This window comes from Chiloscyllium punctatum, chromosome 40 (genome assembly GCF_047496795.1).
Source record: "Chiloscyllium punctatum isolate Juve2018m chromosome 40, sChiPun1.3, whole genome shotgun sequence".
Classification (NCBI taxonomy): Eukaryota; Metazoa; Chordata; class Chondrichthyes; order Orectolobiformes; family Hemiscylliidae; genus Chiloscyllium; species Chiloscyllium punctatum.
This window is the reverse complement of record NC_092778.1, coordinates 61564118-61581400: the sequence shown is the minus strand read 5'-3', so window position 1 is coordinate 61581400 and position 17283 is coordinate 61564118. Positions and strand designations below refer to the sequence as shown.

Genomic DNA, 17283 nt, shown 5'->3' with positions numbered 1-17283 from the left:
ATCAGGACTGTAAACCTCAGCTGTTTACCCTTCTTTCTCCCAAAGGTTCAGAATAACCCAGAGATCTCTGTATCGTGTGGTACCTGACCAGGTAACTGAAATTCACTGGGTTATGTTGGACAGATTTGTATCTTTTTAATAAACTTCCACAGTTACAGTTAAGACCATATGACAGTTAAGACCATGAGACCAAAGTGACAGTTAAGACCATTCGGCCCATTGACTCTGGTCCAGTGATCTAAGTGATAGCTGTGACCGAAAAATACATCTCAGCAACAGGTTATTTAAGGAGCACGTATTTATTTGGAATGTGTGTGATGCAGAGTAAAGTTTGCAATCAGTGTGCCTGTCTTTTTCAGTTTCAACCTTTATTCCTTTGGCTTTGCCATCAATGGTCCTGCATTGACTGCCCCCTAACCTTCCTCTCCTCCCTTTCCTCTCTCTGAATCTTTTTTTTTCTCTCCTGCCTTCCCTCCTCCAGCTGTAGTTTTGCACCGAGGTCAACTGCTGGGGTTCAGGGGTAAGTTAAAATTCAAGAGCTGACTGCTTTGTTTTGGCTAGAAATCATTTTCTCCATCACATCTGACACATCCTGCTTGCTTTTCATTTGTCAAATTGTGGATTGTGCACTCATTTTTTTTGTGACGTGTTCTTCATACAAAACCAAACATCTTGTGTTGTTATTTTTAACCGTGTGGCAGGGGATGGTGGAAAATCGTAGCCTTTCTTGCTCACAATTTAAATGTGAAATTGAATTTTGTTGTGTCTTCTGGCTAACATGGAATAGGTGAACCAATTCTTTTTTAGGAAAAATGTTTCCAGCAAATTCAACCAGTCTCAGCCTGAGGCTTGTTTTGATTCATGTCATATTATTGATCCCAATCCCAACTTCTAAAGGTTTCAATTGAAATGAAATCAGTCAAGCATCAGGAAGTGGTCTTTCAGTTCATTGTGATCTATTTAGCATTGGAAATTACAACACAGTTGTAGTTACTCACGACATTGAGTATCATGCAAAATAAAGAAGACAGTCAGATTAGCCAAACACCAGACTCTGTTTAATATCGCCAAGAGGTTCAGTACGCCATTTTTCTCAGTGACAGCCAAGTAGAATGTTACAGTTTTGGCCAGAGGATTCCAGTCACATCTGAGAAGAGTGAACATGTTGTAATGTGCACTTTCCCCAGTCATACAATATAAAGGGGAGGAGATGGCCTAGTGGTATTCACACTTGACTGTTAATCCAGAGATCCAGGTTACATTCTGGGGACCTGGGTTCAAATCCCACCATAGCAGATGGTAGAATTTGAATTTAATAAAAATCTGGAATTAAGGGTCTTATGAACGTGAAACTGTTGCCGATTATCAGGAAAATCCCATGTGTTCACGAATGTCCGCTAGGAAAGAAGCTACCATGTGGTCTGGTCAAACCGTGACTCCAGACCCACAGCAATGTGACTGACCCATAACTGGTCTCCAGGCAATTAAGGATAGGCAGGGCATGCTGGCCTAGCCAGTGATGCCTGCATCCTCTGAATAATAAAGATAACGATGGCTCCGAGTCTGTTATGGTGTGGAGAGCATCTGTTTCCCTACTCGTGGATCGGAATTCTGGCATGACTGACGTTTGAATTCACTGTCCTTTTATTTCTGTGTTTCTCGAGGCTCCTGTGCTCCTGGTTAGGCAGGCGTTCTCTGTCTAGGTGAGTGGAAGCGGTGATGATGACCTGGACATCCCAGTGCACCACCAGTAACCAGTTCAGAGTAGCACCAGTAGCAGCCGTGAAGTAAAGTCAAAACCTCTATAAGGTCACCCCTCGGCCTCCGACGCTCCAGGGAAAACAGCCCCAGCCTGTTCAGCCTCTCCCTGTAGCTCAGATCCTCCAACCCTGACAACATCCTTGTAAATCTTTTCTGAACCCTTTCAAGTTTAACAACATCCTTCCGACAGAAAGGCGACCAGAGTATCCTGTAGATTCTCTCTCGCTTTAATTCAGTTGCTTTGTCCAGGTCCTGTTTTTCATTTTCCTGTCCAGGTGAAGTTGTTAGTAATTCGGACAGCCTTTCCTCACCACATGAGTAGTAGAGCTGAACTATGGGATATGCTTTTACTATGTTACTATTTCCTAAAAGAAAACAGCAAGGGACTCCATATTTGTCCTGTCAGGTCATTGCAGGCCAGTACTAGCTACAACGATTTTGCATTTATACGTTGCCTATGCCATAGTGAAATGCTCTCGGGACAAAGCGACAAATGTGTCCAACAAATGTGAGCGTAAACCGCATCAGGAATTATTAGGGACAGTGACCAAGTGTTTACTCAAAGATGTACATAGTAGGTACCTCCTAAAGCTGTAGAGAGTTGGAGAGATTTATGGAGGGAATTCCAATATTCTGGGTCCATTCCAAATAGCAAAACAGATGCCAGTGGTTGAGAACAAAAGGTGAAAATTGGAGGAACACCGAGCTTATCTGACTAGAGAAAGGTTTGTTTTTAATTCACTGATGGGACACTTGTGTCCTTGGCTGTGCCAGCATTTATTACCCAACCTGGTTGGCTTTGAGATGGTGGTAAGCTGCACTGTAGACCCACAATGCCATAGGGAAGGAATTCCAGGTAACAGAAGACAGGGGAGGTCCAGGAGTGATTTTAAAAACAAAGTTGGGAATTTTAAAGTTAAGGTATTGCTGGGACGGGCATGGGAATGACTGATGAACTGCACCTGTTACGGATTTGGTGGAGCTAATGTACCTGTCATGTGAGAGGCTGGCCAAGGGAGCATTGGAATAGTTTGAGATACTGAAGGCATGGATGAGGGCTTCAGCAGCTGATAAGCTGAAGCAGGACTGGAGTCGGACCCATGTTACGGAAGTTGAAGTAGGCAGTCGTAGTGAAGAAGTGAAAATGGGGTTAGAAGCTCACCTCTTTCAGCTTCAGTCTCCAGGAAAGAGGGATGGTATGGGTGGCTATGGAATGCAGTTGTGTCAGGAACCAAATGTTGTGGTTTCAGTCTGTCCATTGTACAATTGAAGAGGATCTCTGCACCCCCCACCCCCACTCATAGTAATGGGTCTGGGCAGGAGCGTGACAGTAGAAGGATTGTGAGGAATGGTGGTGGTGGCTGAGAGTAACATATTATCAACGGGCATGTGGAACCCGGTGTGGTTTTGAACAGCGTTGCCGACTGATACCATATGGATGTGAGAAAAGGAAGGAGCCAAGGAATATACACCCTCTTTCTTGTTGAGTAAAGTAGGATTTGGTTCATTGTGGTTAAAACAGTTTCCATTGTGTAGAGAGATCTGCAGGTCGGTTAACATGGTTGTACATGGTGCGTTGAGTTAAACCACATGGGGCTTGAACTTCTCCCTGTGTCTCATTCTCTATGCCGAGTTCTTGAGTTTAACCAAGTGTTTCTGGGTAAAGTAGTACAATAGAGGAGGAGAGCTTCTCTTGAGGGTGAACATCAATCTGTGATGATGTGTTGTTTGTAGGCCCAACAGCAATGCGGGAAGAGGTTTGTAAACAGTTCCTCTCACTGCCTAGATGGATAAAGGTCCAGATACATTGGCAGGAAGAATACCTGGGAAGCAAGGATAATGGTAGTAAAATGTTAATGAATGGATGGTTTAGGGCATTAACTCACTGAAGCAGAAATCTAGTCCATGCCATTGAGTTCCTACAGCAGAAATATTGCATTCCTCATCCTGAAGCTTAATGACTGTCTAGCCTTTATCAGTGTACTGACACATCTTTCAACACAACTCACAAAGGTGCAGTTTTGCAGCCTTTTCTTTAACAATACTAATAAATCTATCATTAGTGTTAGCTCTGAGCAGTCGTGAAATCTGCTTTTAGACCTGTTTCTCATGAATATATCGGAACTATTTAATAGGTTTTAGCTTAAGAAGGAAATCTTGGAATTTTGTGATGTGATTCTTTTCCCGCTATAATCTCTGGGAAACGCTTCCTTTGCATGAGGAAACTTTTAATCCAAGATCTTGCTGTGACCTTTTCCCTTCGATCACTCAGTTTTCAGAGAGTTTTGCTTTTGCTTACCACCCCCTCCAGAATGTAAGTGAGGTAACTTTATCTAACCAGCAGCTATATCTCCTAACTCTGCACAGGTTTATGTTATTGCCTTTTGATTTTATCTTTCCCCGTGGACAGAATATCATCTCAGTGAGGCAGTGCAATCAGCCCAGGGTTAGAGGGTTGTGGGTTAATAGCCCATAATCTGTATTTGACCCCTCAATCTTTGGAAGGGGACACTTACTGATATGCTCTCTTCTGTGGAACAAATAGGAGAGCTACTTTGTCATTTGTGCTGTACTTGTTTTTAAGACATTAGGTCAAGGTTCCGTCTTACCCTGATTTGCAGAAAACTGAGGAACTCTGTTGTCAAAAAAAAAACTGTATTTGAAAGGCCACAACAGGACAGTTGTATTTGGACATGCGTGTGGTCTTCAGCAATGGCCAGGGTAACCCACAATTCCCTGTACACTTGTTGATGTCATATACATTGGTGTTGGGTTTGGCTCCTGGGTGAAAGGGATGAACTCCAGCCTACATTCTAGTCAGGTCGGACACTTGGAAAAGTTCTTTGTGTTGCAGGAGGGCGTAGGTTTACATTTAGCAGTTCCACCACGCTGCCTCCTCTCAGGGCAATGTTTCTCACATTGTGTAACACAGGGAGAAGGGGCAGAGAGGGGTGGTATGGGGTAAAGGCCAGAGTTGAGGGAGCAAGCAGCCTTGCTGGGCTTTTACACTGCACAAACTCTGCTGGTGCTGGCTGAGGAGGACTTCATAGTTCTAGTGTTAACTGCATTGTATGTACTTTTTAAGATTGGATAGTGTTTTCAAAAAGGAGCATCTCCAAACTTCAGGAAACAATTGCATAGTTTAAGGCTTTCTATCACTTGCTGAAGTGCAGTTTTGTGAAGCAGATGGATTGTGCAGGCTTTCTATAGATATCCAGGCTCACTCATTGATCCTGCGAAGATACAACTGCATTGAGGATGGATAGTTTTTGCCTTTTCTTTGATCAAAGACGTTGGCAGAAATATTTACCTGATACCATCACTGCCTCCATGCCACCACTCCCTCCTAGGAACAATTAACAATGTTCAGGCAGTTGTTAAGGGAGTCTGAGAGATACAAGTGCCAAGGGTAAAGGAGATTTGAGAACCCAGTGTCCGTGTAAAGTTTGGAGATGTTTCCTCAGCTGACTGCATGCAGTGCTGAATAAGGAGTGATAGCTGTTTTGAAGTTGCTGTACTCTGGGGATTTTCTGCCATCTGTTTGCATGTTGCATGTTTAGTGTGTGAGCTGTGCTGTTTTAGATAACTGTGTTTAACATTACAGTGAAACCTGTATATTGCAATGTTCTTGAGAAACTTTATTGAGTCAGTTACAGAAGATAGTTACCATTAATTTACATCTGGTATTTTCCTGGTCATGCATCTCTTTGTTTACTTATTTCATTTAACATAATTTTACTGATATGGATTAAATTAACTAACTTTCTTCCATCAAACATGTCTGTTATAACCAAATCTGATTCTACATTTACCCTAGTATCACTCTTCCTGTACTCCGAGCAGCAAACATTTGCACCAACTCTTCCTTGCCCATTGACAAAATTTCCATCCACATTGCTACAATTCCTCCTATCCTCATGTCTGAATGTTTTTTTAATAAGCATTTTGTCAGACACCTTATTAAACTCCTTCTGAAAACTTAGTCTATCCACTATTTTTGCAATGAACTGTCCAGGCAGTGGAGGGGATGGTCGGTGAGTTTGGTTGGTTGGACGGCTGGTTTGTGATGCAGAGTGACACTAACATCGTGGGTTTGATTCCCGCTCAGGCTGAGGTAACCATGAAGGACCCTCCCTTCTCAGCCTCTCCCTTTGCCTGAGGTATGGTGACCCTCCAGGTTATACAACCCCCAGTCATCCCTGTGATGAGAGTAGTCCTATGGTCCACTGAAACTACAAGTCGTTAGACTAACGAGTTACCCAGTTTATCCTACAGTCCATTCTTGAACAATTATAACGCATTGGCTGCTCCCTGATCCTAGATTGCAGTCTCCAATTTAAGGAGAATTGAAAAATTACAGATTATTGTATGCAGCTCTATTGACTCCTTAGATAGCACCTTCCCAACTAATGACCCCACTGTCTAGAAGGACAAGGGCAGCAAGTGAACATAACCACGTGCATGTTCCCCGCCAGGCCAGTCACCGTTCTGACTTGGAGATATATCCCTATTCCTTCACTATTGCTGGGTCAAAATCCTGGAATTCCCTTGCTAAGGGCATTGTGGGTCTACCTACAGCACATGGACTGGAGCCGTTCAGGAAGGCAGCTCACCCCCACTTTCTCAAGGGGCAACTAGGGGCGGGTAATAAATACTGGGCCCAGCCAGCGACTCCCACATCTGAATGAATTAAAACAAAACCACTGCTGCAGATTGTCTTTTTTTGACATGCCCTTTATGTTTGTGAAATAGTTGCTGGAGTTTTTGGAATTCTAAGTTTGAAATGGAGCACATAGTCAACATTCAAGTGAACTGGCGACCGGGCACGCTGTGAGTTTAGTGGCTTATATTTTAATAACAGAGGTACAAAGACAGGTTACATTGTACTGTGGGCCTGTTGCGTTCTCCACTTGGCAAAAACTAGCTCCTGACTTGGTCGTCTTGTTGTCGTTTCTGCAGCCAATAAGACCTCACCAACCGGCAGTGAAGGAAACCGTCCTGGCGGAGTGATTCGTGTGTACGCAGACGAGAGCAGTGACAAAGCCTCCATTGGCAGCTTCATCCCATATTGTTCCATGGCACAAGCTCAGCTCTGTTTCCACGGACATCGGGACGCAGTCAAATTCTTTGCGTCTGTGCCAGGTAAAGCATCTTGACCAAGGGACCGTTCCTTTTCTATGGTCCTTGTGCATAAAGGTCAGTATCTGAGTTCAGCAGGTAATAGGGAAGGTGTTTAGAATGTTGGCCTTTATTTCAAAGGGAATGGCGTGTGGAAGTTTTGCTAAAATGACAAGACATTAGTCAGACCTGAGCTGGAATACTGAACTGTTTTGGGTCCCTAAAGCTACTGGCATTGGAGGCAATCCAGAGAAGGCTCAATCAGTACATACCAGGTATGAAGGGTATGTCTCTTAACATGAGGTTTAGTACATTGGGTCTGTACTCATTGGAATTAGAATGAGAAATGACCTTATAGAGACGTTCAAGATTCTTGGGGGACTTGAGAGGAGAGATACAGAAAGGTTGTTTTCCTTTGTGGGGAGAGTCTGGAACCAGAGGGTACAATCTCAGAGTAAGGGGTTACCCTTTAAGGCAGAGAAGAGGAGGAATTTCTTCTCCTGAGGATCGTAAATCTGCGGCATTCTTTATCACGGAGGACTGTTGAAGCTTGGTCACCTAAATATAGTCAAGGCTGAGATAAATGTTTTCTTTGAGTAAGGGAATGAAGATATATGAGGGAAAGGCAGGAAAGTGGATTGTCAGAACAGCCATGATCATAATGAATGGCAGAGCAGGCTTGATGGCTGAATGGCCTGTTTCTGTTCTGAAATGTTATGGTCTTATGGTCTTTACATCGTGATGGCCACAGCTTGAAACATCCACAATTAAAAAAAATTTTTTTTAAGTACACTGTCCTTTTGTTTTCCATTCCCACAGGAAAGCTGAGCTCATTAATGCACTGCGTGACGGATAATGTTCTGAAATTTTGCACCTTATTCCCCCAGCCAAATGCGCTCTCAGTCTCAGATGTGACTCAGGGGCCTATCCCTTTGCTAATTATCCTGCTTTGTGTACTTACAATAAGATCCTCAAAGTTGGGTAGATGGGAGGCTGGTGATGTGCCTGTTTCTCATCACCCTGAACATTAAAAGCAAACCCAGGAATTCAGCTTCACCATTTCTGACCTGGCAGACATTGGGCTGGTGATTTTCTCTTGAGTTATTGTGAAGGGTTTATAAGCAGGTGAGTTTGCTCTGGGAAGGATCCAGTTCCTCTGCAGCTGACTGCTGGACAGGAAGATCCATGGATGACCTTCGACTCACTAGTGATGAAGGTCTTTAACTAGTTAATTAGTGGCCACTTAAGGACCTTAACTTGCCATCTCCTCAAACACTCCTCAGTAGGCGAGAATGGTCGCTAGTTTTCTGACTTGTGGGTGGTATGGTAGTGTTTGTCAGTGATTAGCCCTACTGCCTCTCAATGTCAGGGACCCAGGTTCAAATCATGCCTCTGGTAACTGTCTGTGTAGAGTTTGCACATTCTTCCCCTGTGTGTGTGGGTCTCCTCCAAGTGCTCCAGTTTCCTCCCACAGTCTTAGGGCTATACAGTTTAGGTGGTTTGGCCATGGGAAATTGCTCAGTGTCCAGCAATGTGCAGGCTAGGTGGGTTGACTATGGTAAAGTGGATTTACAGGAATAGGGTGGGATGCACCTCGGAGGGTCAGTGCAGACCCATTGGGCCAGATGGCCTCTGTCTGCACTGTAGGGATTCTCTGATTCATGGCAAATCTGCCTGGATTTGAGGTGCAAAGCTGTGAGTTCAGGAAGCCAATTCCCTGTCCTTGCCCCTGACTATCCTCCCACAGTGAATCAGACCCTGTGATAGGACAATTTCTGAACTCCGGTTTCCTTTCCACCACCCTTGGAGTCAGCCTTGACCGGTGGATTTTGGGATCCAGTTTCCGGTGACATGGTATCCAAGTACTGGAGAGGGTGGGATTCCTGCTCCTCATCCTCCTCCTTGGCTTTTAATGAGCTGACTGATGGGTCATCCAGCCAGTCCCCCTGCTGCTGAGGGGCTTGAGGGGAGAGCCGGTCGCTACCTAACGCACTTCCTCCTCTGGCGCAAAACCAATATGGGAAAATTCTGAACTATCTGTGACTGATACTAAAAGAAGCAAGTTATTGTGTATGTATTTGAGGGTTGTACATTCAGAGCTGTTTGTGTCTTTGCTCATAGGTAATGTTCTGGCAACATTGAATGGCAGCGTGTTGGACAGTCCCACAGAGAATCCAGGACCTACAGCCCCTGAGCAAGAAGAGAGAAAGCTACATCCTGTCTTAGTGCTCAGCGGAGGAGAGGGCTACATTGACTTCAGGATTGGTAAGCCAAACCCGACTGCATAGAGAATCTCCACTTCTCAATTTGTTCTAACCCTCCTGCTAACTCCTCTCATCCACATGATTCTGTCCATTTGAGTTTACTTACTCACCCTACACTGACCAGCTGCTCACTTTCTCCTGCCAACGTACACAGTTCTTTAACCTTCGTATGCCATCGTGCACATAACCCGTGCTAACCCTCATCTTCTCTCCTACTTCAATTCGATGGAAACCTTTAACACTTCACTCTTTTATTAAGCATGGATCTAACTGTTACTGATATAAATGCTATGGCTGCAAGAGCAGGTTAGAGGCTAGCAATACTGCAGTGAGTAACTCACCACCTGACTCCCCAAAGCCTGTACACCATGTGAGAGTGTGATGGAGTACTCCCCAATTGCCTGATGAGCAACAAACCCCAGCAACACTCCAGAAGTTCCACACCATCCAGGATAAAGCAGCTCACTTGATTGGCACCACAGCCACAAGCATCCATTCCCTCCACGGCCAATGCTCAGTAGCAGCAGTATGTACTATCTACAAATGCATGCAGAAATTGAATTGAATTAGCTTTGTTGTCACATGTACTCAAGTAAGTACAGTGAAAAGATTATAGCTTGCCACTTAAAGCACCATCCTTGGTACAATCCGTAGTAACAGAATAGAGGAATGAAGGAAAACCAGTTACGTTACAGCTGTCACAGTATAACCATAGGTCAGAAAAAACAAGCAGCAAAGTTACAAAGGCAGTCTCACCAAGGCTCCTCAGGCAGCACTTTTCAAACCCTCTACCTTGAAGGGTAAGGGCAGCATGTACATAGAAACACAGTCTCCAAGATCCTTTCCAAGCCACTCACCATTCTGAATTGGAAGTATATCGCCATTCCTTCACACTCACTGGGTCAAAATCTCCCTGAGGGCATTGTGGGTCAATCCACAAGACATGGACTGCAGCGCTTACCTTCAACTTCTTAAGGAGCAACCTGTCCCATGAATGCATTTTAAAAAAAAAGCTACAAATGGCTATTAATAATATCATCATGGGATATGTATATCAAATTTCTATCCATACTGTTTAAACACAGGTTAACTCAAAATTTGCAAACCATCATAATTTGTACTTCAGGAATATCTTGTAGACTTGATATCAACATAAGAACGCCTTGTTGATAGAGCTGCAAGCTGGAAAAAAAAGTATATTCTTCAGGTCTACAATGCAAGTCCTTTTATTATGGTTATCTTTAAAATAATGTGCAATTTGCACTTGTACTGTGTGGTAGAGGGAAATGTATTGGAGACATTTTGCAGTTGTCACAGTGTGATTGACAGTACTGTGGAACTGAGTTTCCAATGAGCAGAAGTGCAGGTTAGTTGCATTAATACCCTTCTATTGTTGAGCACCTATATCTAAACCTCACGCCTACAATGTCTTACAAACTTCATATTACTATTTCTCATTGAGATTTAGTAAATTTAGTAAATGACACTAGCTTTCATTTGACTAGGAATTGGTCACATCATGTTCAGACTTAAGACTCTCATTGAGATTTAACGCTTTAAAAATCTACCTTTGTCCCTGTGGGCTCCAGCTGTCGTCCACAACCTTCCCAATGGCAACACTGTGCTCAGTGGTTCGCACTGCTACCTCACAGCACAAGGGACCCAGGTTCAATTCCAGCCTTGGCGACTCTCTGTACAGAATTTGCACATTCTCCCTGTATTTGCGTGGTTTTCCTCTACGTGCTCCAGTTTCCTCCCACAGTCCAGAGAGGTGTGCGAATTACATGGATTGGCCAAGCTAAATTGCCCATCATGTCCAGAGGTGTGCAGACTAGGTGGATTAGCCATGGGAAATGCAGGGTTACAGGGATAGGGTAGGCGGTGGGTCTGGGTGGGATGTTCTTGGAGGGTCGGTGTGGACTCAGTGGGCTGAATGACCTGCTTCCACGCTGTAGAGATTCTATGATTATCCCCTTCTGTTCCTCTTTATTCTTTGTTTTAGAGTTTCACTCAGTTGCTCTCTTTCTGTATAGGTGATGGTGAGGATGATGAGACAGAGGAAAGCTTGCCAGATGGAATAAGACCGGCTCTCTCCAAGGCAGAACGAAGTCACATTATCGTCTGGCAGGTGTCCTATGTTCCCGAATGAGATGTTACTACCACAAAACTTATCACTAAATGCCTGCACTTCATCTGTATGTACATATATACCCTGCATTGTACCTGTCCGTGAAGGAAGCCTCTCAAAATCTATAAATCCTGTGGCATTTCCATCGTGTCCCCACTTTGGATTGGTCATTTGTTGAAAGTCCATCACCTTTTGAATTCAATTTAAGACAAAGCGATATGAGAAAATCCTTGGGAATAGCTAACGCTGGGATATTTGTTTTGGAGACTGAACCCCTATTTACATTTAACCAAGTTAGTTGCTGTTCCAAGCATATGTCTATATAATTAACCTGTTCTTAAAATTTTGAACTGACTTGAAAGATGTGACTGTAATGCATACCAGATGCTGGAGGAGGTAATTTCACAAGGCAACTTTTTCCAATCTGTTCAAATACACATCTTTTAAAAGTTTAATTCTGTTTCTAAATAGGATTTAATTTCTTTCTTTCAATTATCAAACTTTACACCCTCCCCACTAATATTTTATTAAAAGTTCACTCCCAATAATGTTCATCATTAATTAATCACCTGGAGCAGTTACTCCATCAGTTGAGTTTTCCACGAGGTTCTGCCATTGCAATGAAATCCAAAAGACAGGTGATGTAAGAGAGCTAGAAGGAATGGCTAGGTTTTCAGAAACATCATTATGGGTCCCATAATATTGAACGATAGAGATGCAAAGGCTGAGAATTGATGTCCAAGGATGATGTTGATGTTCCATGATGCACCCAAGTCAGTTTTTAAGTCACTTTGATGATTGGAATGATTACAGCACATTGGAACCCTCTCATTTTTAACTACCCACCTGTTTACTTTGAAGCCAGCACCATTGAGAATGTTATTTCTCCTTCAAGATGGGCTTCCACACACAGCTCTGAGAAATGAATGTCGACCACTGTTCATTGTAGCTGTCAGCGTTCTAGTTGACACTCATCTGGGTTTGGTGGAACCTACTATTATCTGTGTCGTTTTGTAACTGCACCTGACCCCAGAGATAGGAAACTAGGGAATATCGATGGGAATGCATTCATTTCGGAATGTCATTGGGTTCTGCAAAAATTCTGGAGCAAAATGAGAGGGTTTTAAAGATGGCAGTCACTTTCAATTAACCATTTTAATCAGTTTTTTCATAGAATATACATCTCTTTGTATTTTAAGTAGTTATATTTTGGGTTATATTTTGGGAACAAAAGAATTAGTCTTGGAGATCTATGGTGGCAATGCAATACGATGAAGGACTTGGGCACATGATGTACAATTATCTGGAAGAGTATCTTGGCTGGATAGATCTATGGATAGGTAGCTGTAGATTGTGTGCAAGATTGTAGCAAGTTATCTCAAGGACACCTTGGCCCCCGGCCTATTGGGTGGAAACTGTAGAAAGATGTTTCAGTATTCATCAGCAACCCATATCAGCTACATTTTTACCAGGTCACAGAAATATTCATGATGTACATTCATGATGTTCCAGTATTGAATCATTGAGTGAGAGACCATATGCTTTGAAGTTTGTTTTTACTTGCTCCCAGTTATCTGTTAAAAAAGTAAAAGTGTCTTGAGAAAAAGAAGAGCAAATCTTAAAAGGGATCTGGTTAGTGCAGACTGGCAATGATTACACACTGTGGCTCATACTAAGGTATTCAGTATTACCTCCTAGGTTATCCACAAGCAGTCTCTAATACTCTTGTGGACCAGTAGTTTTAGTATATACAGTATCTAGTTTCCGATACAAAAAATCTTTAGTATAGGTCTTGTCATCTTTCTCAAATTAAATAAATTGAAGACCATATTAAAGTGCAAACTGAGAACTGTTTGTTAATGAGGAAGAAAAGGGACTTGAGGGAATAAATGGCATTTTCTTCTCCCTGTTCACAACCTTAAGTGGGATGAGTTAGATGGTATGACACCGAGGGAGGAAGCAAAGGAATAGAATTGGAGCAGGTAGTTGTTGGTTGGTGTGCTGGTGGTACCAGTGGAGAAGATTACATTCTTCCTTCCTTTAGCAAAGGACAGCACGGTGGAAAAGTTCAGGAGATGACTTGGAGCAAGTTTGAAAAACAAAACATTTAACTGTGTTATTCAAAACGGGCAGTCAGTTTTATCAGTTCCTGTCTGAGCCATATGCTAAGAATACGCATAAGAACTGAGAGACTTCTCTGACCAGCAGACATCTTCAGTGGGTATAGATAGGAAAACTGAGCATGGATTTACAGAGATTCTCTTTTAATTTGACCATGTACATATCCTGGAATACATGTTATAAATGTTGTTAGTGAATTCAAAACCTTTACAATCAGTAATTCTTCAGTATAGATATCTACATTCATATAACACACCACCCTCAGAGTATTCCACACCTGCACCTTTCTTCCTTGATGTATTGCAGGTCATTTTGACCAAGGGGCAGGAAGAAAGCTGATAGGTTCAGTCAGTTTCATTATTCTGACCAAGATGTAAAGTGAGTAAATTTTGAATGGAGCTGGCTGTCAGGTTTGGAAATGGAGCTCAGAGGGGAAACAAAATCCTGGTAGTGACTGGAGATAATGTGGTAGCAGTTCTTTAGAGGAAATCTGCATCCAATGCAAGACATTATAATCAACATTGATTTGGAAATCATCAGGGATCTGCTTTTATTCTCTGGCTACATGAATGCATTATGTTTGTAATTTATACTTGGCTCCCCTGTTGAGTAGGAGATCATTTTTCAGGGTCCACAAAGTAGGTTTATGAATCTTCTGGGCGTCCAGAACATGTCCTCTGCCAGTAGAAATTTGAGGTTTTTCTCATGTCATGTAAAGTATCTCTTGTGTATTACAGACTCGGGAGCGAGAGATCCTGCAGTGTAAACTCTGTTGCTTCACAGCAGAGTACTGTACAAAAAGCTGCCTGGTGTATAATGAAAAGGTCGGGTTGGGTGTACAGAGAGGGTTGGCTTGTGTAAGGATATGTTCTGAGCTATTTTCCCTGTGCATTGTAATTAACTTAATTAACATGTAATTGTTCCATATGTAATAAACCTATTCACATCATAAAATTATCTCATTGTATTTATCAACCCAATGCCTTTGAACACGTCGTATTTGAAATTTTCATTGTTTTAGCTTGAAGCTGCCTCTAGACAGAAGAAATATTACCTCTCTGTCTCTGTGTGTGTGTGTGTGTGTGTGTGTGTGTGTGAGAGAGAGAGAGAGAATGATTCTTTGGTGTGAAGTCCTGATCAGGAGTGATGGATGTTACTAATATAGGATGTGGTATGTTTTGGCAAATACCAGTTTATTGAAATTACTTTCTGACACTTATAGTGCCAGAATTTTTCCAATTCATGTATTTCCTATGGATTTTATTTTTAAAATGGGTAAAGGATATCCGTGAACCAGATTAGTTTTTCAATAAGTGAACAATAGTTGTTAAGGTATCCCATCAGCTACTGCAGTGGGATTTGACCTTGTCTCCCCAGAGCATTAGGAGAAAGTGAGGACTGCAGATGCTGGACGTCAGAGTCGAGAGTGTGGTACTGGAAAAGCACAGCTGGTCAGGCAGCATCCGAGGAGCAGGAGAATCGATGTTTTGGGCAAAAGTCCTTCATCGGGAATCCCCACAGCATTAGCCTGGCCTCTGGATTACCAGTCCATTTACACCACTGGCTCCCTTGTTAGCATACCAGCAGCATAGATATAAACTGTACACTTCATAAACAGGTGCATTCCAACCTCACTCCAGAGAGCAGATGTGGATTTATAAAGCATCTTTGATTTTAGTAACCATTATCAAATGCCATTTCAAAAGCAGCATTTGAAAGTTTTGACGAAGTCTTTAAATTATATCACCAAATGTATGCAAAAACAGTCAGCTGAAAATGATCTTAATGAACACATTAGTTAAAATAGGAGCTTTGATGCCCCCAGTGGATGGTCTAATTCTGGTCCAGAATCTATAGGTTTGAGTCTCAATCCAGGATGTGTTGCCCTTGGAAGATGCTTTTGCAATGTGGCCAAACAGGTTAACTTTAAGCCTGTAAATTCTCCCAAAATGCCTAATGGCAGGCAGTAGAATTGAGGACTTTGTCAAACCACTGTAATACTTGGCCCATAAGTGTGGACCAGCATGCTGGCCATTCATGGATCTACAAACTAGTTAAGACCCTGAGGTATTCAGAAATTGTGACCCTTTGGTGGAAGCGCAGTGTTGTAGTTATAGTTGATCAAGGTGTTCGGATATGCTGAGACAGGTGGGACCTGAATCTGGATTTCCTTGATCAGCAGTAGTCCTGCGTTATATAAGATGGAAAGAGTTTGCCTCCGAAGTCACTGACAGAGCAAAACAGAGACACTCATCATGGGATGATAGCTGCAGGAGTTGGGCATTTTCCCACCGATAAAGGATTGATTAGTAACACAATCACAGGATGAGGGTATCGTATTGCCCAGAGAGCAGTTAAGGGTCAACACATCACTGTGGGTCTGGAGTCACATGTAGACTAGATTGGGTAAGGATGGCAGATTCCTTCCCTAAAGGGCATTAGTGAACCAGATGGGTTTTTCCATCAACAATGGATTCACTGTGATGATTAGACTTTTTTTTAGATTAGATTAGATTTACAGTGTGGAAACAGGCCCTTCAGCCCAACAAGTCCACACCGACCCACTGAAGCGCAGCCCACCCATTCCCCTACATTTACCCCTTAACTAACACTACGGGCAATTTAGCATGGCCAATTCACCTAACCTGCACATCTTTGGACTGTGGGAGGAAACCGGAGCACCCGGAGGAAACCCACGCAGACACAGGGAGAACGTGCAAACTCCACACAGTCAATCGCCTGAGGCGGGAACTGAACCCAGGTCTCTGACGCTGTGAGGCAGCAGTGCTAACCACTGTGCCACCGTTTTTGACTTTTACTTCTAGATTTTACTGAATTCAAATTACACCATCTGCTGTGGTGGGATTCAAACCCTGTCCCCAGAACATTACCCGGGGTCTCTGGATTAACAGTCTAGGCCATTACCTCCCTATCTGAATCATAAGATCCTAGCTTCAAATGCCACTCCAGGGCACAGCTATCAAGGTTGACACTTCAATGCATTACAAGGGAAGCAATACTCAGTTCTGCTTGCTGGCTCTCCACTTCGTGTTTTTTTTCATACATCCACAGTATCACTGGTTAGACTAGTATTTATTACCCATCCTTAATTGTCACAGTTAAAGAGTTAGCTGTGTTGCTGAGAGTCTGGAGTCACATGTTGGCCAGGGAAAGATGACAGTTCCCTTCCCTAGAGGATGGAGTTTTCTGACAATCAAGATTTGTTTCATGGTCATCACTTGACTCTTAATTCCAGACTTTTTAAAAATGTAAATTCCACCATGTCGTGGCAAATGTTGAACCTGAGTCCCTAGAACATTCCGTGTGTCTCTGGATTAACAGTCCAGCAATTAATACCACTAGCCTGTCACCTCTCCAGCCTCTCTTCTGGACTTGCTGGTGACAGGTTGGATCTTGCTACTTACTGATTCTGTGTCACCTGCACAATCTTTCCGATTGACCACCCTGTTAGTGATACTTTACTCATTTGTGGGATATGGGTATCACTGGCTGGGCCAGCATTTATTGCCACTCCTTAATTGCCCTTGAGAAGGTGCTGGTGATTGCCTTCTTCAACCACTGCAGTCCTGTTAGGGAGAGAATTCCAGGTTTTTGACCCAGCGAATGAAGAAACAGCGATTATATTTCCAAGTCAGGATGGCGAATGGCTTGAAGGGGAAATTGGTGGTATTCCTATGTATCTGCGGCCCTTATCCTTCTAGATGTAAGTGATTGTGGATTTGGAAGGTGCTGTCTGAGGATCTTTGATGAATTTCTGCAGTGCATCTTGTAGATAGTACACACTGCTGCTACCACTGCACTTTGTGGGTGTTTTGGGACTTTTGGGGGCAAACTTGCCTGTTGCCCGTGTACTTTAAATGCTGCTTCATA

The 17283-nt window shown here is 43.0% G+C and overlaps 1 protein-coding gene across 12 annotated transcripts in view; it reads left to right on the top strand.

Moving 5' to 3' along the window:
• The window catches only part of mapk8ip3 (mitogen-activated protein kinase 8 interacting protein 3), a 209500-nt gene extending 195154 nt beyond the window's left edge, over positions 1 to 14346 (top strand). For 8 of the 12 annotated variants that reach the window (XM_072560071.1, XM_072560076.1, XM_072560075.1 and 5 more), the window contains 4 exons: positions 482 to 520; positions 6721 to 6903; positions 9001 to 9144; positions 11177 to 14346. In XM_072560071.1, coding sequence (XP_072416172.1) covers positions 482 to 520; positions 6721 to 6903; positions 9001 to 9144; positions 11177 to 11292 — 482 coding nt within the window. In that variant the 3' untranslated portion in view covers positions 11293 to 14346. The remainder of the gene's footprint in view (positions 1 to 481; positions 521 to 6720; positions 6904 to 9000; positions 9145 to 11176) is intronic. The other 4 variants (XM_072560083.1, XM_072560081.1, XM_072560082.1 and 1 more) reach the window with 1 other exon arrangement.
• The last annotated feature ends 2937 nt before the right edge of the window (positions 14347 to 17283 follow it).